Source organism: Chiloscyllium plagiosum, unplaced genomic scaffold (genome assembly GCF_037043375.1).
Source record: "Chiloscyllium plagiosum isolate Xiang-an unplaced genomic scaffold, Cpla_swu_hap1 HiC_scaffold_27, whole genome shotgun sequence".
NCBI lineage: Eukaryota > Metazoa > Chordata > Chondrichthyes > Orectolobiformes > Hemiscylliidae > Chiloscyllium > Chiloscyllium plagiosum.
In genome coordinates this window covers 74,464,741-74,488,807 of record NW_028270165.1, presented here as the reverse complement: position 1 = coordinate 74,488,807, position 24,067 = coordinate 74,464,741, and the positions used below count along the sequence as shown (strand labels likewise).

General features: G+C 55.7%; 1 protein-coding gene across 1 annotated transcript in view; it reads left to right on the top strand.

Annotated features, from left to right (window-relative positions):
* The window catches only part of LOC122545955 (E3 ubiquitin-protein ligase RNF212B-like), a 442,187-nt gene that overhangs the window by 158,730 nt on the left and 259,390 nt on the right, over positions 1 to 24,067 (top strand). Inside the window, exons 6-7 of the mRNA XM_087974890.1 lie at positions 15,491 to 15,519; positions 21,119 to 21,165. Coding sequence (XP_087831016.1) covers positions 15,491 to 15,519; positions 21,119 to 21,165 — 76 coding nt within the window. The remainder of the gene's footprint in view (positions 1 to 15,490; positions 15,520 to 21,118; positions 21,166 to 24,067) is intronic.

Sequence of the window (24,067 nt, the reverse complement as noted above, 5' to 3'; positions counted from 1 at the left end):
CGTCCTCTCTGCTCTCTCACACACTCACCGGTTCCTCTGCTCTCTCTCACACTCACCGTCCCCTCTGCTCTCTCACACTCACCGTCCCCTCTGCTCTCTCTCACCCTCACCCTCCCCTCTGCTCTCTCACACTCACCGACCCCTCTGCTCTCTCTCACACTCACCGTCCCCTTTGCTCACTCTCACACTCACCGTCCCCTCTGCTCTCTCTCACACTCACTGTCCCCTCTGCTCTCTCACACTCACCGTCCCCTCTGCTCTCTCTCACACTCACCCTCCCCTCTGCTCTCTCTCACGCTCACCGTCCCCTCTGCTCTCTCTCACGCTCACCGTCCCCTCTGCTGTCTCACACACTCACTATCCCCTCTGCTCTCTCACACACTCACCGTCCCCTCTGCTCTCTCTCACGCTCACCGTCCCCTCTGCTCTCTCACACACTCACCGTCCCCTCTGCTCTCTCACACTCACTGTCCCCTCTGCTCTCTCTCACCCTCACCGTCCCCTCTGCTCTCCCACACTCACCGTCCCGTCTGCTCTCTCTCACACTCACCATCCCCTCTGCTCTCACTCACACTCACCATCCCATCTGTTCTCTCACACTCACTGTCCCCTCTGCTCTCTCACACACTCACTGTCCCCTCTGCTCTTTCTCACACTCACTGTCCCCTCTGCTCTCTCTCACTCACCATCCCCTCTGCTCTCTCTCACACTCACCGTCCCCTCTGCTCTCTCACACTCACCATCCCCTCTGCTCTCTGACATACTCACTGTCCCCTCTGCTCTCTCACACACTCACTGTCCCCTCTGCTCTCACACTCACCGTCCCCTCTGCTCACTCTCACACTCACAGTCCCCTCTGCTCTCACACACACTCACCGTCCCCTCTGCTCTCTCTCACTCTCACCGTCCCCTCTGCTCTCTCACACTCAACGTCCTCTCTGCTCTCTCACACACTCACCGGTTCCTCTGCTCTCTCTCACACTCACCGTCCCCTCTGCTCTCTCTCACACTCACCGTCCCCTCTGCTCTCCCACACTCACCGTCCCCTCTGCTCTCTCTCACCCTCACCGTCCCCTCTGCTCTCTCACACTCACCGTCCCGTCTGCTCTCTCTCACACTCACCATCCCCTCTGCTCTCTCACACACTCACTGTCCCCTCTGCTCTTTCTCACACTCACTGTCCCCTCTGCTCTTTCTCACACTCACCGTCCCCTCTGCTCTCTCTCACTCACCATCCCCTCTGCTCTCTCACACACTCACTGTCCCCTCTGCTCTCTCTCACACTCACTGTCCCCTCTGCTCGCTCACACACTCACTGTCCCCTCTGCTCTCTCTCACACTCACCGACCCCTCTGGTCTCTCTCACACTCACTGTCCTCTCTGCTCTCTCTCACCCTCACCGTCCCCTCTGCTCTCTCACACTCACCGTCCCCTCTACTCTCTCTCACACTCACTGTCCCCTCTGCTCTCTCTCACACTCACTGTCCCCTCTGCTCTCTCACACAGTCACTGTCCCCTCTGCTCTCTCACACTCACCGTCCCCTCTGCTCTCTCACACTCACCGTCCCCTCTGCTCTCTCACACTCACCGTCCCGTCTGCTCTCTCACACTCACCATCCCCTCTGCTCTCTCTCACACACTCACTGTCCCCTCTGCTCTTTCTCACACTCACCGTCCCCTCTGCTCTCTCTCACTCACCGTCCCCTCTGCTCTCTCTCACACTCACCGTCCCCTCTGCTCTCTCACACTCACCATCCCCTCTGCTCTCTGACATACTCACTGTCCCCTCTGCTCTCTCACACACTCACCGTCCCCTCTGCTCTCTCACACACTCACCGTCCCCTCTGCTGTCTCACACACTCACTATCCCCTCTGCTCTCTCACACACTCACCGTCCCCTCTGCTCTCTCTCACGCTCACCGTCCCCTCTGCTTTCTCACACACTCACCGTCCCCTCTGCTCTCTCACACTCACTGTCCCCTCTGCTCTCTCTCACCCTCCCCGTCCCCTCTGCTCTCCCACACTCACCGTCCCGTCTGCTCTCTCTCACACTCACCATCCCCTCTGCTCTCACTCACACTCACCATCCCATCTGTTCTCTCACACTCACTGTCCCCTCTGCTCTCTCACACACTCACTGTCCCCTCTGCTCTTTCTCACACTCACTGTCCCCTCTGCTCTCTCTCACTCACCATCCCCTCTGCTCTCTCTCACACTCACCGTCCCCTCTGCTCTCTCACACTCACCATCCCCTCTGCTCTCTGACATACTCACTGTCCCCTCTGCTCTCTCACACACTCACTGTCCCCTCTGCTCTCACACTCACCGTCCCCTCTGCTCACTCTCACATTCACAGTCCCCTCTGCTCTCACACACACTCACCGTCCCCTCTGCTCTCTCTCACTCTCACCGTCCCCTCTGCTCTCTCACACTCAACGTCCTCTCTGCTCTCTCACACACTCACCGGTTCCTCTGCTCTCTCTCACACTCACCGTCCCCTCTGCTCTCTCTCACACTCACCGTCCCCTCTGCTCTCCCACACTCACCGTCCCCTCTGCTCTCTCTCACCCTCACCGTCCCCTCTGCTCTCTCACACTCACCGTCCCGTCTGCTCTCTCTCACACTCACCATCCCCTCTGCTCTCTCACACACTCACTGTCCCCTCTGCTCTTTCTCACACTCACTGTCCCCTCTGCTCTTTCTCACACTCACCGTCCCCTCTGCTCTCTCTCACTCACCATCCCCTCTGCTCTCTCACACACTCACTGTCCCCTCTGCTCTCTCTCACACTCACTGTCCCCTCTGCTCGCTCACACACTCACTGTCCCCTCTGCTCTCTCTCACCCTCACCGTCCCCTCTGCTCTCTCACACTCACCGTCCCCTCTCCTCTCTCTCACACTCACTGTCCCCTCTGCTCTCTCTCACACAGTCACTGTCCCCTCTGCTCTCTCACACAGTCACTGTCCCCTCTGCTCTCTCTCACACTCACCGTCCCCTCTGCTCTCTCTCACACTCACCGTCCCCTCTGCTCTCTCACACTCACCGTCCCGTCTGCTCTCTCTCACACTCACCATCCCCTCTGCTCTCACTCACACTCACTGTCCCCTCTGCTCTTTCTCACACTCACCGTCCCCTCTGCTCTCTCTCACTCACCGTCCCCTCTGCTCTCTCTCACACTCACCGTCCCCTCTGCTCTCTCACACTCACTGTCCCCTCTGCTCTCTCTCACACACTCACTGTCCCCTCTGCTCTTTCTCACACTCACTGTCCCCTCTGCTCTTTCTCACACTCACCGTCCCCTCTGCTCTCTCTCACTCACCGTCCCCTCTGCTCTCTCTCACACTCACCGTCCCCTCTGCTCTCTCACACTCACCATCCCCTCTGCTCTCTGACATACTCACTGTCCCCTCTGCTCTCTCACACACTCACCGTCCCCTCTGCTCTCTCACACACTCACTGTCCCCTCTGCTCTCTCACACACTCACCGTCCCCTCTGCTCTCTCACACTCACTGTCCCCTCTGCTCTCTCACACACTCACTGTCCCCTCTGCTCTCTCACACACTCACCGTCCCCTCTGCTCTCCCTCACACTCACCGTCCCCTCTGCTCTCTCACACTTACTGTCATCTCTGCTCTCTCTCACCCTCACTGTCCCCTCTGCTTTCTCTCACACTCACTGTCCCCACTGCTCTCTCTCACACTCACTGTCCCCTCTGGTCTCTCTCACACTCACCGTCCCCTGTCCTCTATCTCACACTCACCGTCTCCTCTGCTCTCTCTCACACTCACTGTCCCCTCTGCTCTCTCACACACTCACTGTCCCCTCTTCTGTCTCTCACCCTCACCGTCCCCTCTGCTCTCTCTCACACTCACCGTCCCCTCTGCTCTCTCACACTCACTGTCCTCTCTGCTCTCTCTCACCCTCACTGTCCCCTCTGCTCTCTCTCACACTCACTGTCCCCTCTGCTCTCTCTCACACTCACTGTCCCCTCTGCTCTCTCTCACACTCACTGTCCCCTCTGGTCTCTCTCACACTCACCGTCCCCTGTCCTCTCTCTCACACTCACCGTCTCCTCTGCTCTCTCTCACACTCACTGTCCCCTCTGCTCTCTCACACACTCACTGTCCCCTCTTCTGTCTCTCACCCTCACCGTCCCCTCTGCTCTCTCTCACACTCACCGTCCCCTCTGCTCTCTCACACACTCACCGTCCCCTCTGCTCTCTCTCACACTCACTGTCCCCTCTGCTGTCTCACACACTCACTGTCCCCTCGGCTCTCTCACACTCACTGTCTCCTCTGCTTTCTCTCACACTCACCGTCCCCTCTGCTCTCTCTCACACTCACCGTCCCCTCTGCTCTCTCACCCTCACTGTCCCCTCTGCTCTCTCTCACCCTCACCGTCCCCTCTGCTCTCTCACACTCACCGACCCCTCTGCTCTCTCTCACACTCACCATCCCCTCTGCTCTCTCACACACTCACCATCCCATCTGCTCTCTCTTACACTCACCATCCCCTCTGCTCTCTCACACACTCACTGTCCCCTCTGCTCTTTCTCACACTCACTGTCCCCTCTGCTCTTTCTCACACTCACCGTCCCCTCTGCTCTCTCTCACTCACCATCCCCTCTGCTCTCTCACTCACTCACTGTCCCCTCTGCTCTCTCTCACACTCACTGTCCCCTCTGCTCGCTTACACACTCACTGTCCCCTCTGCTCTCTCTCACACTCACCGACCCCTCTGGTCTCTCTCACACTCACTGTCCTCTCTGCTCTCTCTCACCCTCACCGTCCCCTCTGCTCTCTCACACTCACCGTCCCCTCTACTCTCTCTCACACTCACTGTCCCCTCTGCTCTCTCTCACACTCACTGTCCCCTCTGCTCTCTCACACAGTCACCGTCCCCTCTGCTCTCTCTCACACTCACCGTCCCCTCTGCTCTCTCACACTCACCGTCCCCTCTGCTCTCTCACACTCACCGTCCCGTCTGCTCTCTCACACTCACCATCCCCTCTGCTCTCTCTCACACACTCAATGTCCCCTCTGCTCTTTCTCACACTCACCGTCCCCTCTGCTCTCTCTCACTCACCGTCCCCTCTGCTCTCTCTCACACTCACCGTCCCCTCTGCTCTCTCACACTCACCATCCCGTCTGCTCTCTGACATACTCACTGTCCCCTCTGCTCTCTCACACACTCACCGTCCCCTCTGCTCTCTCACACACTCACCGTCCCCTCTGCTGTCTCACACACTCACTATCCCCTCTGCTCTCTCACACACTCACCGTCCCCTCTGCTCTCTCTCACACTCACCGTCCCCTCTGCTCTCTCACACTCACCGTCCTCTCTGCTCTCTCACACACTCACCGGTTCCTCTGCTCTCTCTCACACTCACCGTCCCCTCTGCTCTCTCACACTCACCGTCCCCTCTGCTCTCTCTCACACTCACCGTCCCCTTTGCTCACTCTCACACTCACCGTCCCCTCTGCTCTCTCTCACACTCACTGTCCCCTCTACTCTCTCTCACACTCACCGTCCCCTCTGCTCTCTCTCACGCTCACCGTCTCCTCTGCTGTCTCACACACTCACTATCCCCTCTGCTCTCTCACACACTTACTGTCCCCTCTGCTCTCTCTCACGCTCACCGTCCCCTCTGCTCTCTCACACACTCACTGTCCCCTCTGCTCTCTCACACTCACTGTCTCCTCTGCTCTCTCTCACCCTCACCGTCCCCTCTGCTCTCCCACACTCACCGTCCCGTCTGCTCTCTCTCACACTCACCATCCCCTCTGCTCTCACTCACACTCACCATCCCATCTGTTCTCTCACACTCACTGTCCCCTCTGCTCTCTCACACACTCACTGTCCCCTCTGCTCTTTCTCACACTCACTGTCCCCTCTGCTCTCTCTCACTCACCATCCCCTCTGCTCTCTCTCACACTCACCGTCCCCTCTGCTCTCTCACACTCACCATCCCCTCTGCTCTCTGACACACTCACTGTCCCCTCTGCTCTCTCACACACTCACTGTCCCCTCTGCTCTCACACTCACCGTCCCCTCTGCTCACTCTCACACTCACAGTCCCCTCTGCTCTCACACACACTCACCGTCCCCTCTGCTCTCTCTCACTCTCACCGTCCCCTCTGCTCTCTCACACTCAACGTCCTCTCTGCTCTCTCACACACTCACCGGTTCCTCTGCTCTCTCTCACAGTCACCGTCCCCTCTGCTCTCTCTCACACTCACCGTCCCCTCTGCTCTCCCACACTCACCGTCCCCTCTGCTCTCTCTCACCCTCACCGTCCCCTCTGCTCTCTCACACTCACCGTCCCGTCTGCTCTCTGTCACACTCACCATCCCCTCTGCTCTCTCACACACTCACTGTCCCCTCTGCTCTTTCTCACACTCACTGTCCCCTCTGCTCTTTCTCACACTCACCGTCCCCTCTGCTCTCTCTCACTCACCATCCCCTCTGCTCTCTCTCACACTCACCGTCCCCTCTGCTCTCTCACACTCACCATCCCCTCTGCTCTCTGACATACTCACTGTCCCCTCTGCTCTCTCACACACTCACCGTCCCCTCTGCTCTCTCACACACTCACTGTCCCCTCTGCTCTCTCACACACTCACTGTCCCCTCTGCTCTCTCACACACTCACCGTCCCCTCTGCTCTCTCACACTCACTGTCCCCTCTGCTCTCTCACAGACTCACTGTCCCCTCTGCTCTCTCACACACTCAACGTCCCCTCTGCTCTCTCACACACTCACTGTCCCCTCTGCTCTCTCACACACTCAATGTCCCCTCTGCTCTCTCACACACTCACTGTCCCCTCTGCTCTCTCACACACTCACCGTCCCCTCTGCTCTCTCACACTCACTGTCCCCTCTGCTCTCTCACACACTCACTGTCCCCTCTGCTCTCTCTCACACTTACCGTCCCCTCTGCTCTCTCTCACACTCACCGTCCCCTCTGCTCTCTCTCACACTCACTGTCCTCTCTGCTCTCTCTCAACCTCACTGTCCCCTCTGCTCTCTCTCACACTCACTGTCCCCTCTGCTCTCTCTCACACTAACTGTCCCCTCTGGTCTCTCTCACACTCACCGTCCCCTGTTCGCTTTCTCACACTCACCGTCTCCTCTGCTCTCTCACACACTCACTGTCCCCTCTTCTGTCTCTCACCCTCACCGTCCCCTCTGCTCTCTCTCACACTCACCGTCCCCTCTGCTCTCTCACACACTCACCGTCCCCTCTGCTCTCTCTCACACTCACTGTCCCCTCTGCTCTCTCACACACTCACCGTCCCCTCTGCTCTCTCACACTCACTGTCTCCTCTGCTTTCTCTCACACTCACCGTCCCCTCTGCTCTCTCTCACACTCACCGTCCCCTCTGCTCTCTCACCCTCACCGTCCCCTCTGCTCTCTCTCACCCTCACCGTCCCCTCTGCTCTCTCACACTCACCGACCCCTCTGCTCTCTCTCACACTCACCATCCCCTCTGCTCTCTCACACACTCACCAGCCCATCTGCTCTCTCTTACACTCACCGTCCCCTCTGCTCTCACAATCACCGTCCCCTCTGCTCTCTCTCACACTCACTGTCCCCTCTGCGCTCTCTCACACTCACCGTCCCCTCTGCTCTCTCTCACACTCTCCGTCCTCTCTGTTCTTGCTCACACTCACCCTCCCCTCTGCTCTCGCTTCCACTCACCGTCCCCTCTGCTCTCTCTCCCACTCACCTTCCCCTCTGCTCTCTCTCTCACACTCACAGTCCCCTCTGCTCTCTCACACACTCACCGTCCCCTCTGCTCTCTCACACACTCACCGTCCCCTCTGCTCTCTCTCACACTCACCGTCCCCTCTGCTCTCTCACACACTCACCGTCCCCTCTGTTCTCTCTCACACTCACTGTCCCCTCTGCTCTCTCACACACTCACTGTCCCCTCTGCTCTCTCTCACACTCACCGTCCTCTCTGTTCTCTCACACACTGACTGTCTCCTCTGCTCTCTCTCACACTCACCGTCCCATCTGCTCTCTCACACTCACCGTCCCCTCTGCTCTCTCTCACCCTCACCATCCCCTCTGCTCTCTCACACTCACCGTCCCCTCTGCTCTCACACTCACTGTCCCCTCTTCTCTCTCACACACTCACCGTCCCCTCTGCTGTCTCACACACTCACTATCCCCTCTGCTCTCTCACACTCACTGTCCCCTCTGCTCTCTCACACTCACCGTCCCCACTGCTCTCTCTCACACTCACCGTCCCCTCTGCTCTCTCTCACATTCACCGTCCCCTCTGCTCTCTCACACACTCACTATCCCTTCTGCTCTCTCACACACTCACCGTCCCCTCTGCTCTCTCTCACACTCACCGTCCCCTTTGCTCACTCTCACACTCACCGTCCCCTCTGCTCTCTCTCACACTCACTGTCCCCTCTACTCTCTCTCACACTCACCGTCCCCTCTGCTCTCTCTCACACTCACCGTCCCCTCTGCTCTCTCACACTCACCGTCCCCTCTGCTCTCACACACTCACTGTCCCCTCTGCTCTTTCTCACACTCACTGTCCCCTCTGCTCTTTCTCACACTCAGCGTCCCCTCTGCTCTCTCACACTCACTGTCCCCTCTGCTCTCTCACACACTCACCGTCCCCTCTGCTCTCTCACACTCACTGTCCCTTCTGCTCTCTCACACACTCACTGTCCCCTCTGCTCTCTCTCACACTCACTGTCCCCTCTGCTCTCTCTCACACTCACTGTCCCCTCTGCTCTCTCACACACTCACCGTCCCCTCTGCTCTCTCACACTCACTCTCCCCTCTGCTCTCTCGCACACTCACTGTCCCCTCTGCTCTCTCACACTCACTGTCCCTTCTGCTCGCTCACACACTCACTGTCCCCTCTGCTCTCTCTCACACTCACCGACCCCTCTGGTCTCTCTCACACTCACTGTCCTCTCTGCTCTCTCTCACCCTCACCGTCCCCTCTGCTCTCTCACACTCACCGTCCCCTCTACCCTCTCTCACACTCACTGTCCCCTCTGCTCTCTCTCACACTCACTGTCCCCTCTGCTCTCTCACACAGTCACTGTCCCCTCTGCTCTCTCTTACATTCACCGTCCCCTCTGCTCTCTCTCACACTCACCGTCCCCTCTGCTCTCTCACACACTCACCGTCCCCTCTGCTCTCACACACTCACTGTCCCCTCTGCTCTCTCACACTCACCGTCCCCTCTCTCTCACACTCACCGTCCCCTCTGCTCTCTCTCACAGTCACTGTCCCCTCTGCTCTCTCACACTCACTGTCCCCACTGCTCTCTCTCACACTCACCGTCCCCTCTGCTCTCTCTCACATTCACCGTCCTCTCTGTTCTCTCACACACTCACCGGTTCCTCTGCTCTCTCTCACACTCACCGTCCCCTCTGCTCTCTCTCACACTCACCGTCCCCTCTGCTCTCTCACACTCACCGTCCCCTCTGCTCTCTCACACACTCACTGTCCCCTCTGCTCTTTCTCACACTCACTGTCCCCTCTGCTCTTTCTCACACTCACCGTCCCCTCTGCTCTCTCACACTCACTGTCCCCTCTGCTCTCTCACACACTCACCGTCCCCTCTGCTCTCTCACACTCACTGTCCCTTCTGCTCTCTCACACACTCACTGTCCCCTCTGCTCTCTCTCACACTCACTGTCCCCTCTGCTCTCTCTCACACTCACTGTCCCCTCTGCTCGCTCACACACTCACTGTCCCCTCTTCTCTCTCTCACACTCACCGACCCCTCTGGTCTGTCTCACACTCACTGTCCTCTCTGCTCTCTCTCACCCTCACCGTCCCCTCTGCTCTCTCACACTCACCGTCCCCTCTACCCTCTCTCACACTCACTGTCCCCTCTGCTCTCTCTCACACTCACTGTCCCCTCTGCTCTCTCACACAGTCACTGTCCCCTCTGCTCTCTCTTACATTCACCGTCCCCTCTGCTCTCTCTCACACTCACCGTCCCCTCTGCTCTCTCACACACTCACCGTCCCCTCTGCTCTCACACACTCACTGTCCCCTCTGCTCTCTCACACTCACCGTCCCCTCTCTCTCACACTCACCGTCCCCTCTGCTCTCTCTCACAGTCACTGTCCCCTCTGCACTCTCACACACACACTGTCCCCTCTGCTCTCTCACACTCCCTGTCCCCTCTGCTCTCTCACACTCACCGTCCCCTCTGCTCTCACACACTCACTGTCCCCTCTGCTCTTTCTCACACTCACTGTCCCCTCTGCTCTTTCTCACACTCAGCGTCCCCTCTGCTCTCTCACACTCACTGTCCCCTCTGCTCTCTCACACACTCACCGTCCCCTCTGCTCTCTCACACTCACTGTCCCTTCTGCTCTCTCACACACTCACTGTCCCCTCTGCTCTCTCTCACACTCACTGTCCCCTCTGCTCTCTCTCACACTCACTGTCCCCTCTGCTCTCTCACACACTCACCGTCCCCTCTGCTCTCTCACACTCACTCTCCCCTCTGCTCTCTCGCACACTCACTGTCCCCTCTGCTCTCTCACACTCACTGTCCCTTCTGCTCGCTCACACACTCACTGTCCCCTCTGCTCTCTCTCACACTCACCGACCCCTCTGGTCTCTCTCACACTCACTGTCCTCTCTGCTCTCTCTCACCCTCACCGTCCCCTCTGCTCTCTCACACTCACCGTCCCCTCTACCCTCTCTCACACTCACTGTCCCCTCTGCTCTCTCTCACACTCACTGTCCCCTCTGCTCTCTCACACAGTCACTGTCCCCTCTGCTCTCTCTTACATTCACCGTCCCCTCTGCTCTCTCTCACACTCACCGTCCCCTCTGCTCTCTCACACACTCACCGTCCCCTCTGCTCTCACACACTCACTGTCCCCTCTGCTCTCTCACACTCACCGTCCCCTCTCTCTCACACTCACCGTCCCCTCTGCTCTCTCTCACAGTCACTGTCCCCTCTGCTCTCTCACACTCACTGTCCCCACTGCTCTCTCTCACACTCACCGTCCCCTCTGCTCTCTCTCACATTCACCGTCCTCTCTGTTCTCTCACACACTCACCGGTTCCTCTGCTCTCTCTCACACTCACCGTCCCCTCTGCTCTCTCTCACACTCACCGTCCCCTCTGCTCTCTCACACTCACCGTCCCCTCTGCTCTCTCACACACTCACTGTCCCCTCTGCTCTTTCTCACACTCACTGTCCCCTCTGCTCTTTCTCACACTCACCGTCCCCTCTGCTCTCTCACACTCACTGTCCCCTCTGCGCTCTCACACACTCACCGTCCCCTCTGCTCTCTCACACTCACTGTCCCTTCTGCTCTCTCACACACTCACTGTCCCCTCTGCTCTCTCTCACACTCACTGTCCCCTCTGCTCTCTCTCACACTCACTGTCCCCTCTGCTCGCTCACACACTCACTGTCCCCTCTTCTCTCTCTCACACTCACCGACCCCTCTGGTCTGTCTCACACTCACTGTCCTCTCTGCTCTCTCTCACCCTCACCGTCCCCTCTGCTCTCTCACACTCACCGTCCCCTCTACCCTCTCTCACACTCACTGTCCCCTCTGCTCTCTCTCACACTCACTGTCCCCTCTGCTCTCTCACACAGTCACTGTCCCCTCTGCTCTCTCTTACATTCACCGTCCCCTCTGCTCTCTCTCACACTCACCGTCCCCTCTGCTCTCTCACACACTCACCGTCCCCTCTGCTCTCACACACTCACTGTCCCCTCTGCTCTCTCACACTCACCGTCCCCTCTCTCTCACACTCACCGTCCCCTCTGCTCTCTCTCACAGTCACTGTCCCCTCTGCTCTCTCACACACACACTGTCCCCTCTGCTCTCTCACACTCCCTGTCCCCTCTGCTCTCTCACACACTCACTGTCCCCTCTTCTCTCTCTCACACTTACCGTCCCCTCTGCTCTCTCACACTCACTGTCCCCTCTGCTCTCTCACACACTCACTGTCCCCTCTGCTCTCTCACACACTCACTGTCCCCTCTGCTCTCTCTCACACTCACCGTCCCCTCTGGTCTCTCTCACACTCACCGTCCCCTCTGCTCTCTCACACTCACTGTCCCCTCTGCTCTCTCACACACTCACTGTCCCCTCTGCTCTCTCTCACACTCACCGTCCCCTCTGCTCTCTCTCGCACTCACTGTCCCCTCTGGTCTCTCTCACACTCACCGTCCCCTCTGCTCTCTCTCACACTCACCGTCCCCTCTGCTCTCTCACACACTCACTGTCCCCTCTGCTCTCACACACTCACCGTCCCCTCTGCTCTCTCTCACACTCACTGTCCCCTCTGCTCTCTCACACTCACTGTCCCCTCTGCTGTCTCACACTCACCGTCCCCTCTGCTCTCTCTCACACTCACCGTCCCCTCTGCTCTCTCTCACACTCACCGTCCCCTCTGCTCTCTCACACTCACTGTCCCCTCTGCTCTCTCACACACTCACTGTGCCCCTCTGCTCTCACACACTCACCATCCCCTCTGTTCTCTCTCACACTCACTGTCCCCTCTTCTCTTTCTCACACTCACCTTCCCCTCTGCTCTGTCATACTCACCATCCCCTCTGCTCTCTCACACACTCACTGTCCCCTCTGCTCTCTCACACACTCACTGTCCCCTCTGCTCTCTCACACTCACTGTCCCCTCTGCTCTCTCACACTCACCGTCCCCTCTGCTCTCTCTCACACTCACCGTCCCCTTTGCTCACTCTCACACTCCCTTTCCCCTCTGTTCTCTCACACACTCACTGGCCTCTCTGCTCTCTCACACTCACTGTCCCCTCTGCTCTCTCACACTCACTGTCCCCTTTGCTCTCTCTCACACTCGCCGTCCCCTCTGCTCTCTCTCACACTCACCGTCCCCTCTGCTCTCTCTCACACTCACCGTCCCCTTTGCTCACTCTCACACTCCCTGTCCCCTCTTCTCTCTCACACACTCACTGTCCCCTCTGCTCTCACACACTCACTGTCCCCTCTGCTCTCTCACACTCCCTGTCCCCTCTGCTCTCTCACACACTCACTGTCCCCTCTGCTCTCTCTCACACTCACTGTCCCCTCTGCTCTCTCTCACACTCACCGTCCCCTCTGCTCTCTCTCACACTCACTGTCCCCTCTGCTCTCTCTCACACTCACTGTCCCCTCTGCTCTCTCTCACACTCACCGTCCCCTCTGCTCTCTCTCACACTCACTGTCCCCTCTGGTCTCTCACACACTCACTGTCCCCTCTGCTCTCACACACTCACTGTCCCCTCTGCTCTCTCACACTCCCTGTCCCCTCTGCTCTCTCACACACTCACTGTCCCCTCTGCTCTCTCTCACACTCACTGTCCCCTCTGCTCTCTCTCACACTCACCGTCCCCTCTGCTCTCTCTCACACTCACTGTCCCCTCTGCTCTCTCTCACACTCACTGTCCCCTCTGCTCTCTCTCTCACACTCACCGTCCCCTCTGCTCTCTCTCACACTTACCGTCCCCTCTGCTCTCTCACACTCACTGTCCCCTCTGCTCTCTCACACACTCACTGTCCCCTCTGCTCTCTCTCACACTCACTGTCCCCTCTGCTCTCTCTCACACTCACCGTCCCCTCTGCTCTCTCTCACACTCACTGTCCCCTCTGGTCTCTCTCACACTCACCGTCCCCTCTGCTCTCTCACACTCACTGTCCCCTCTGCTCTCTCACACACTCACTGTCCGCTCTGCTCTCTCTCACACTCACTGTCCCCTCTGCTCTCTCTCACACTCACCGTCCCCTCTGCTCTCTCTCGCACTCACTGTCCCCTCTGGTCTCTCTCACACTCACCGTCCCCTCTGCTCTCTCTCACACTCACCGTCCCCTCTGCTCTCTCACACACTCACTGTCCCCTCTGCTCTCACACACTTACCGTCCCCTCTGCTCTCTCTCACACTCACTGTCCCCTCTGCTCTCTCACACTCACTGTCCCCTCTGCTGTCTCACACTCACCGTCCCCTCTGCTCTCTCTTACTCTCACCGTCCCCTCTGCTCTCTCTCACACTCACTGTCCCCTCTGCTCTCTCTCACACTCACCGTCCCCTCTGCTCTCTCTCACACTCACTGTCCCCTCTGCTCTCTCACACTCACTGTCCCCTCTGCTCTCTCTCACACTCACTGTCCCCTCTGCTCTTTCTCACACTCACCGTCCCCTCTGCTCTCTCACACTCACTGTCCCCTCTGCTCTCTCACACACTCACCGTCCCCTCTGCTCTCTCACACTCACTGTCCCTTCTGCTCTCTCACACACTCACTGTCCCCTCTGCTCTCTCTCACACTCACTGTCCCCTCTGCTCTCTCTCACACTCACTGTCCCCTCTGCTCTCTCACACTCACTGTCCCCTCTGCTCTCTCACACACTCACTGTCCCCTCTGCTCTCTCACACTCACTGTCCCTTCTGCTCGCTCACACACTCACTGTCCCCTCTGCTCTCTCTCACACTCACCGACCCCTCTGGTCTCTCTCACACTCACCGACCCCTCTGGTCTCTCTCACACTCACTGTCCTCTCTGCTCTCTCTCACCCTCACCGTCCCCTCTGCTCTCTCACACTCACCGTCCCCTCTACCCTCTCTCACACTCACTGTCCCCTCTGCTCTCTCTCACACTCACTGTCCCCTCTGCTCTCTCACACAGTCACTGTCCCCTCTGCTCTCTCTTACATTCACCGTCCCCTCTGCTCTCTCTCACACTCACCGTCCCCTCTGCTCTCTCACACACTCACCGTCCCCTCTGCTCTCTCTCACACTCACTGTCCCCTCTGCTCTCTCTCACACTCACTGTCCCCTCTGCTCTCTCACACTCACTGTCCCCTCTGCTGTCTCACACTCACCGTCCCCTCTGCTCTCTCTCACACTCACTGTCCCCTCTGCTCTCTCACACTCACTGTCCCCTCTGCTGTCACACACTCACTGTCCCCTCTGCTCTCTCACACACTCACTGTCCCCTCTGCTCTCTCTCACACTCACTGTCCCCTCTGCTCTCTCACACTCACTGTCCCCTCTGCTCTCTCACACACTCACTGTCCCCTCTGCTCTCTCTCACACTCACTGTCCCCTCTGCTCTCTCACACTCACTGTCCCCTCTGCTGTCTCACACTCACCGTCCCCTCTGCTCTCTCTCACACTCACTGTCCCCTCTGCTCTCTCACACTCACTGTCCCCTCTGCTGTCACACACTCACTGTCCCCTCTGCTCTCTCACACACTCACCGTCCCCTCTGCTCTCTCTCACACTCACCGTTCCCTCTGCTGTCCCCCTTTACCCTGCTCCCACCCTGTTGTAGAACCCCAAGGTTTCCTTCCTTTGACAGTCATGTTGTCTGAGTCCTATCTTCCAATTGTCCCTTGCCATCTGCCTCCTGTCACTTTACCGATTCACTGATCCATTTGGCTAAAGTTACGTTTGCTCTCTCGCAGGTTTGATCATTTTAAATGTGTGGTTTTTATTTCCTGTCTCCTGCAGATTCCACCAAACGACCTCCATGTTCGAAGGTCAGTGTTTTGTCCTTCAGATCTAAGTGACTACAGTATGACATGATTTTGCATGTTCATTTCTCTCCCAGCATCGTTGTGGGGTCTGTCCTCTCTTTCACTTTTCTACTGACGCAAGTCACCTTTCTTTCATTCCTCTCTCTAATGGGGAGGTTCTTTGACAGTGTATCAGGCCTTGACTGGTCAGACTTTGACTTTCTCTCTATCTCTCTCTCTCTCTCTCTCTCTCCCTATCTCTCCCTATTTCTCTCGGTCAGCCGTCCATGTTTCTGACCTTGAGGTGGTCCTGGTCATTCCCACCCCTGAACTAACCAGCCCCTGTCCTCACTGTCCTGCAGTAAACCTTTGGCAATGCCTCAGCTTTCAAACTCTCAGCGTTGTTTTCAAATCGCGTCCATCCCTTCAACCCTGAGATTTCCGGCGTCTCCTCTAGTTCTGGCCTTGCATTGTCTTTGACGCCACCCCCGAACGGTGAGACCGCAGAAGGAAGCCCTTCACCTCCTCCTCCCTGAACCAGCGTTTCACTGTGTCCCTCTTTCCCCCAGTGATCATACGCCACCATCCTTTTTGAAGAAACTGTCTAATTGCCTTTTCACTGCCTTGATTAGAGTCAGAGATGTGTGCATCACGGAAACAGACGCTTTGGTCCAACTCGTTCACATCAACAATTTATCGGAAATTAATCTAGTCCCACCTGCCAGCCCTTGGCCCATATCCCTCCAAACCCTTCCTATTCATGTCCCCATCCAGATGCCTTTTAAATGCTGTCATTGTACCAGCCTCCACCACTTCCTCTGGCAGCTCATTCCATACACGCACCACCGGCTGCATGAAAAAGTTGCCCCTTAGGCCCCTTTCCCCTCTCCCCCTAAACCTACACCCTCTAGTTCTGGACTCCCCCCACCCCAGGGAAAAGACTTTCTCTATTTATCCGATTCATGTCCTTCATGATTTTATAAACCTCTATAAGGTCACCCCCTCAGCCTCCGATGCTCCAAGGACAACAGCCCCAGCCTGTTCAGCCTATCCCTGTAGCTCATACCCTCCAACATCCTTGTATATCTTTTCTGAACCCTTTCAAGTTTCACACCATCCTTCTGACAGCAGGGAGACCAGAATGAACGCAATATTCCAAAGACTGAACCTGCTTCCACCGCACTCTCTGATCCTGGATTCCAGGACCACTCACAGCATCTCAAAGAGTCTCCTCCTGTCCCTTCTGCTTCCTTTCCCGGTGGGTATTACTCACTGACATCCTCGCATTCCCCCATCCTCCCTGAGGCGGGGGGAGGGGTGGGGGGGTGGGGGGGGCACGGTTTCTGCACTTCACTGGAACCATCAGAGATGCCTCGAGTAACAGGGAAGTCGCCATAGTGACGTAATGCTGCTCTCTCATTGGACACTCGCAAAGGGTGGTGGGTTGAATCTGAGAGTTACTGCGCCGCAAGTGAGGGGAGAGGTTAAGGAGATTGAGAGTCCTTCGTGGTCTCCTCATCCAGTGCTAGAATTGAACCCAAGCTATCTGCATCACCATTCATCTGTCCGGCTGATGATCATTCCAACCCCCGTTCCTCCTGGAGACTCACAGCAGTTCTCTCACTTGTTTGTATCACTGACACCACGGGGTGGCGGGTACCTACACAGAGTCTTCTGCAGATGCTGAGTGGATCTTGAGTGACAGAATACATTTATGACATTGTACTTAAGAGCTAGCTACACTCGCTCTGCACTCCACGGCTCTTGTGAGATTCTGAGGCTGGGGATGAGAGTAAATTCACATTTCGGTCAGCTCCATTGCTTGTTCAGGCCAGAACACCCAAGTACACGCTGACACTCATGAGATACACACTGGTTATCTCCTCCCAAGATCATTCCTTTGTGTGCTAGTGGTTGGAATTTATCTTGTAGTGCCTTTGCAGGTGGTGGTTCAGTGGTTAGCACTGCTGCCTCACGGCACCAGGGAGCCGGGTTCAACTCCAGCCTCGGGGTGACTGTCTGTGTGGAGTTCACACATTCTCCCTGTGTCTGCGTGGGTTCGCTCCGGGTGCTCCGGTTTCCTCCCACAGTCCAGGGATGTGCAGGTTAGGGTGGATTGGCCGTGCTAAATTACCCATAGTGTCCAGGGATGTGCAGGTTAGGGTAGATTGGCCATGCTAAATGACCCCATAGTGCCCAGGGATGTGCAGGTTAGGGTGGATTGGCCATGCTAAATTACCCATAGTGCCCAAGGATGTGCAGGTTAGGGTGGATTGGCCATGCTAAATTACCCATAGTGCTCAGGGATGTGTAGGTTAGGCTGGATTGGCCGTGCTAAATTACCCATAGTGTCTAGGGATGTGCAGGTTAGGGTGTATTGGCCGTGCTATAATTACCCATAGTGCTCAGGGATGTGTAGGTTAGGGTGGATTGGCCGTGCTAAATTACCCATAGTGTCCAGGGATGTGCAGGTTAGGGTGTATTGACCGTGCTATAATTACCCATAGTGCTCAGGGATGTGTAGGTTAGGGTGGATTGGCCATGCTAAATTAGCCATAGTGCCCAGGGATATGCAGGTTAGAGTGGATTAGCCGTCCTAAATTACCCATAGTGGTGAAAATGCGTTGCTGGAAAAGCGCAGCAGGTCAGGCAGCATCCAAGGAACAGGAGAATGTTTTGGGCATAAGCCATTCTTCAGGAATGAGGAAAGTGTGTCCAGCAGGCTAAGATAAAAGGTAGGGAGGAGGGACTTGGGGTAGGGGTGTTGGAAATGCAATAGGTGGAAGGAGGTCAAGGTGAGGGTGATAGGCCGGAGTGGGATGGGGGCGGAGAGGTCAGGAAGAAGATTGCAGGTTAGGAAGGCGGTGCTGAATTTGTGGGATTTGACTGAGACAAGGTGAGGGGAGGGGAGATGAGAAAACTGGAGAAATCTGAGTTCAGCCCGGTTGGGTTGGAGGGTTCCTAGGTGGAAGATGAGGCGCTCTTCCTCCAGCCGTCATGTTGCTATGGTCTGGCGATGGAGGAGGCCAAGGACCTGCATGTCCTTGGTGGAGTGGGAGGGGGAGGGGGAGTTGCAGTGTTGAGCCACAGGGTGGTTGGGTTGGTTTGTCCGGGTGTCCCAGAGGTGTTCTCTGAAACGTTCCGCAAGTAGGCGGCCTGTCTCCCCAATATAGAGGAGGCCACATCGGGTGCAGCGGATGCAATAAATAATGTGTGTGGAGGTGCAGGTGAATTTGTGGCGGATATGGAAGTATCCCTTGGGGCCTTGGAGGGGAGTGAGGGGGGAGATGTGGGCGCACGTTTTACATTTCTTGCGGTTGCAGGGGAAGGTGCCGGGATTGGAGGTTGGGTTGGTGGGGGGTGTGGACCTGACGAGGGAGTCACGGAGGGAGTGGTCTTTACAGAATGCTGATAGGGGAGGGGAGGGAAATATATCCTTGGTGGTGGGGTCCGTTTGGAGGTGGCGGAAATGACGGCGGATGATACGCTGTATATGGAGGTTGGTGGGGTGGTAGGTGAGGACCAGTGGGGTTCTGTCCTGGTGGCGGTTGGAGGGGCGGGGCTCAAGGGCGGAGGAGCGGGAAGTGGAGGAGATGCGGTGGAGGGCATCGTCGACCACGTCTAGGAGTAAATTGCGGTCTTTGAAGAAGGAGGCCATCTGGGTTGTACGTATTTTGGAACTGGTCCTCCTGGGAGCAGATGCGGCGGAGACGAAGGAATTGGGAGAATGGGATGGCGTTTTTACAGGGGGCAGGGTGGGAGGAGGTGTAGTCTAGGTAGCTGTGGGAGTCGGTCGGTTTATAGTAAATGTCCGTGTTGATTACCCATAGTGCCCAGGGATGTGCAGGTTAGGGTGGATTGGCCGTGCTAAATTACCCATAGTACCCAGTGATGTGTGGGCTAGGTGAGTTAGTCATGTGAAATGTAGGGTTACAGGGGCCTGGGTGGGATGGTCTTCGGAGAGTTGGTGTGGACTTTATGGTGGAATGGCCTGCTTTCATACTGTCTGGATTCTATGAAGTGTTAGCTCACTCTTTCGGGTACAGGCTGTCTTGCACAACAGCTTTGACTCAAACATCTCCAGTGGCTTCACCAATGACTGACCCTCCAAAATAAGGTGCTAGATTTTCACTTGAGCGTCCCTTGTAGAGGGAGGATTTTCAACAACAGTAATCCCACAGGAATGCTGTGAGGGTTGGAGAGTTTGAGCTATAGGGAGAGACTGAATAGGTTGGGGTTTACTCCCCCAGAGTGTGAGGGGTCACCTTATAGAGGTTTATAAAATCATGAGGGGCATGGGTTGGATAAACAGACAAGGTCTCTTCCCTGGGGTTGGGGAGTCCAGAACTAGTGGGCCATAGGTTTAAGGTGAGGTGGAAAGATTTAAAAGGGACCTAAGGGGTAACGTTTTCACCCAGAGGGTGGTGCGTGTGTGGAATGAGCTGCCAGAGGAAGTGGCGGAGGCTGGTACAATGACAGCATTTAAAAGGCATCTGGATGGGGACATGAATAGGAAGGGTTTGTAGGGATATGGGCCAAGTGCTGGCAAACGGGACTTGATCGGGTTAGGGATATCTGGGTCAGCACGGATGGGTTGGTCCGAAGGGTCTGTTTCCGTGCTGTACATCTCTATGACTCTAAGTATGGGCGGGGATACAGCTGCAAAGATGCTGGAAGCCCGGAAGGAAAATAGAAAGTTCCGGAAACACTGAGCAGGACCAACAGCCTCCACGGAGAGAATCGATGTTTCCCTCTCTGTGACCCTTTGTCAGAGCATAAAGGTGGAAGGTTAAAGACTGATCAGATTCAAGTCATAGAAATGTACAGCACGGAGACAGACCCTTTGGTCCAACTTGTCTGTTCAGAGTTCCTCAAGGTTTTGACAGGCTGGTTAGAATCAAGTGGGAATAACCTTAAAATCAGAATGTGATCTTTCGGGGGCTGTGGCCTCCTCCTGTTCCTGTGTAACAGTCTGGAGGGGGAGGGCCGAATGGCCTCCTCCTGTTCCTGTGTATCAGTCTGGAGGGGGAGGGCCGAATGGCCTCCTCCTGTTCCTGTGTAACAGTCTGGAGGGGGAGGGCCGAATGGCCTCCTCCTGTTCCTGTGTAACAGTCTGGAGGGGGTGGGGCCGAATGGCCTCCTCCTGTTCCTGTGTAACAGTCTGGAGGGGGTGGGGCCGAATGGCCTCCTCCTGTTCCTGTGTAACAGTCTGGAGGGAAGGGCCAAATGGCCTCCTCCTGTTCCTGTGTAACAGTCTGGAGGGGGTGGGGCCGAATGGCCTCCTCCTGTTCCTGTGTAACAGTCTGGAGGGGGAGGGCCGAATGGCATCCTCCTGTTCCTATGTAACAGTCTGGAGGGGAGGGCCGAATGGCCTCCTGCTGTTCCTGATGAAGGGTTCCACCCGAACCGTTGCCTTGTCCAGCTCCTGATGCTGCCTGGCTGGCTGTGTCCTTCTGGCCTCCCACTTGTCCACCTTGGATTCCAGCATCTGCAGTTGTTTTAGTCTCCTCCTGTTCCTGTCTGACAGACCCAGAGTCCTCACGGGGAGTAGGAAGAGCACCTTCATTACGGCAAACCCCAGAAGGTATTGCATATCAATGATTTCTCTTTCTTTCTCTTTCAGGTCCAATACCCCTCGTCCAATCGCCATCACTTCTCCCTCGAGCAGAGGTAAGTGGGACCCAGATCGAAGTCGGAGTTGTCTTGTCCACGCGTCTTTCCGATCTACGCGCTGTTCCCTTCCTTCCTGGCCGCCGAGGTATGGGAGGCAGAGACTCAGGACCCCCATCTTGAATAAACAAAATGACGAAACGAATCATGCGTTGGTTTGTTTTTGCCCGTAATGCAAAAGGAAAGATCAACTTATTGAGTGATAGATTCTGGATCAGTGTTGCTGGAAGAGCACAGCAGTTCAGGCAGCATCCGAGGAGCAGCAAACGTCGATTTTACTGCTCCTCGGATGCTGCCTGAACTGCTGTGCTCTTCCAGCAACACTAATCCAGAATCTGGTTTCCAGCATCTGCAGTCATTGTTTTTATCTTATTGAGTGATGGAACAGGCCCAAAGGGACGAGTGGCCTCCTCTCGGTCGTACATTTATAAAATATTGATGAAGGTGGTCGGGGCCCTGGGACATTACCCCGAGGGACTCCTGCAGAGATGGTCCTGGAGGGTGAGGTGACTGACCCTCCCACAACCACGACCATCTTCCTTGGTGTCAGGTATGACTCCAACCACCAGAGAGTGTGGCCCCTTGATACCCATTGATTCCTGTTTTTTTGTAGGGGCTCCTTGATGCCACACTTGGTCAAACGTAGCCTTGGTGTCAAGGGCTGTAGCTGTCACGCTCCCTCCTCCTCACCTCCACTCTGGGATTCAACTCTGTGTCCGTGTTTGAACCAAGGCCGTAATGAGGACAGGAGCTGAATGACCCTGGGGGGGGGGGGGGGGGGGGGATCCCGTCACTGAGCAGGTTATTGCTGAGCAGAGAGCTGCTTGGGTAACACTGTTGGTGACACCTTCCATCATTTTCCTGATCAGAATAGACCGATGGGGCAAGAATTGGCTGAGTTGGACTTGTTCAGCTTCCTGTGTGGAGGACACACCTGGGCAATTCTTCCACATTGTCGGCTGGATGCCAGTGTTGTAGCTGTAGCTAGGATCAGGACGTTCACTTGTTCCTGGGTAGGTTTTCCTGCCTAACAGGTTAAAGCAGGTTGTAGACCGCACTCTGGTTCCTGGGCATCAGGTTGGAAGACCAAACAGCCTCCTCTGTTCCATTGTAACAGCGTTGAGATTATGAATGGACTCCTGTTCTTCATGTGCAGCGGGTGTGAGGGACTGAATAACCATCCTCCTGTTCCTGGGGTACCAGGCTCGAGGGGCTGAATGTCCTTCTTCTGTCCCAAGAGGCCTGTCTGGTCCACTCCGGTTGCAGCTGGGGTAAAGGCAATTACAGTGTGATTAGGCACGGTTTAGGATGCACAGGATGGGGAAGGAAACTGCAGGGGATGGGCACAATCAAAATGTGGAGCTTATTCAAAGAACAGCTACTGCGGGTCCTTGATAAGTATGTACCTGTCAGGCAGGGAGGAAGTGGTCGAGCGAGGGAGCCGAGGTTTACTGGAGAAGTTGAATCTCTTGTCAAGAGGAAGGTGGCTTATGTTAGGATGAGACGTGAAGGCTCAGTTAGGATGCTTGGGAGTTGCACGTTATCCAGGAAAGACCTAAAGAGAGAGCTAGGAAGAGCCAGGAGGGGATATGAGAAGATAGGATCAAGGAAAACTCTAAGGCTTTCTATAGGAATATCAGGAATAAAAGAATGATTAGAGTAAGATCAGGGCCAATCAAGGACAGTAGTGGGAAGTTGTGTGTGGAGTCCGAGCAGAGAGGAGAAGTGTCTATTTTTCATCAGTATTCACATTAGAAAAAGACAATATTGTTGGAGAGAATACTGAGATATAGGCGACTAGACTCGATGGGACTGAGTTTCACAAGGAGGAGGTATTAGCAATTCTGAAAAGCATAAAAATAGGTAAGTCCCCTGGGCCGGATGGGATTAATCCGAGGATTCTCTGAGAAGCCAGGGAGGAGCTTGCAGAGCCTCTGGCTTTGATCTTTATGTCATCGTTATCTGCAGGAATAGTGCCAGAAGACTGGAGGAGAGCAAATGTAGTTCCCTTGTTCAGGAAGGGGAGTAGAGACAATCCTGGTAATTATAGACCAGTGAGCCTTACTTCAGTTGTGGGTAAAGTGTTGGAAAGGGTTATAAGAGATAGGATTTATAATCATCTAGGAAGGAATAATTTGATCAGGGATAGTCAACACGGTTTTGCCAGGGTCGGTCATGCCTCACAAACCTTATTGAGTTCTTTGAGAAGGTAACCAAACAGGTGGATGAGGGTAAAGCAGTTGATGTGGTGTATTTGGATTTCAGTAAAGCCTTCGATAAGGTTCCCCACGGTAAGTTATTTCACAAAATACAGAGGCTTGGGATTGAGGGTAATTTAGCGGTTTGGATCAGAAACTGGCCAGCTGAAAGAAGACAGAGGGTGATGGTTGATGGGAAATGTTCAGTTACTAGTGGGGTACCACAAGGATCTGTTTTGGGTCCACTGCTGTTTGTCATTTTTATAAACGACTTGAATGAGGGTGTAGAAGGATGGGTATGAGGAAAGGCTGAGGGACTTGAGGCTGTTTTTGTTAGATAGAGGAAGGTTGAGAGGTGACTTAATAGGGACACATAAGATAATCAGATAGGGTGGACAGTGAGAGCCTTTTCCCTGGATGGTGATGGCTAGCATGAGGGGACATAGCTTTAAACTGAGGGGTGATAGATATAGGACAGATGTCAGAGGTAGTTTCTTTTCTCAGAGAGTAGTAGGGGCATGGAACGCACTGCCTGCAAGATGGGCTTCACATTGGTCACACAGGTCGGCTCAACATCGAGGGCCGAAGGGCCTGTACTGTGCTGGAATGTCCTATGTTCTGTGTTCGGCATGGATGGGTTAGGGTCTAATTCCGTGCTGCTCAGGTCTATGACTCTACAACTAGTGTAGGTTAAATGGGCTTCA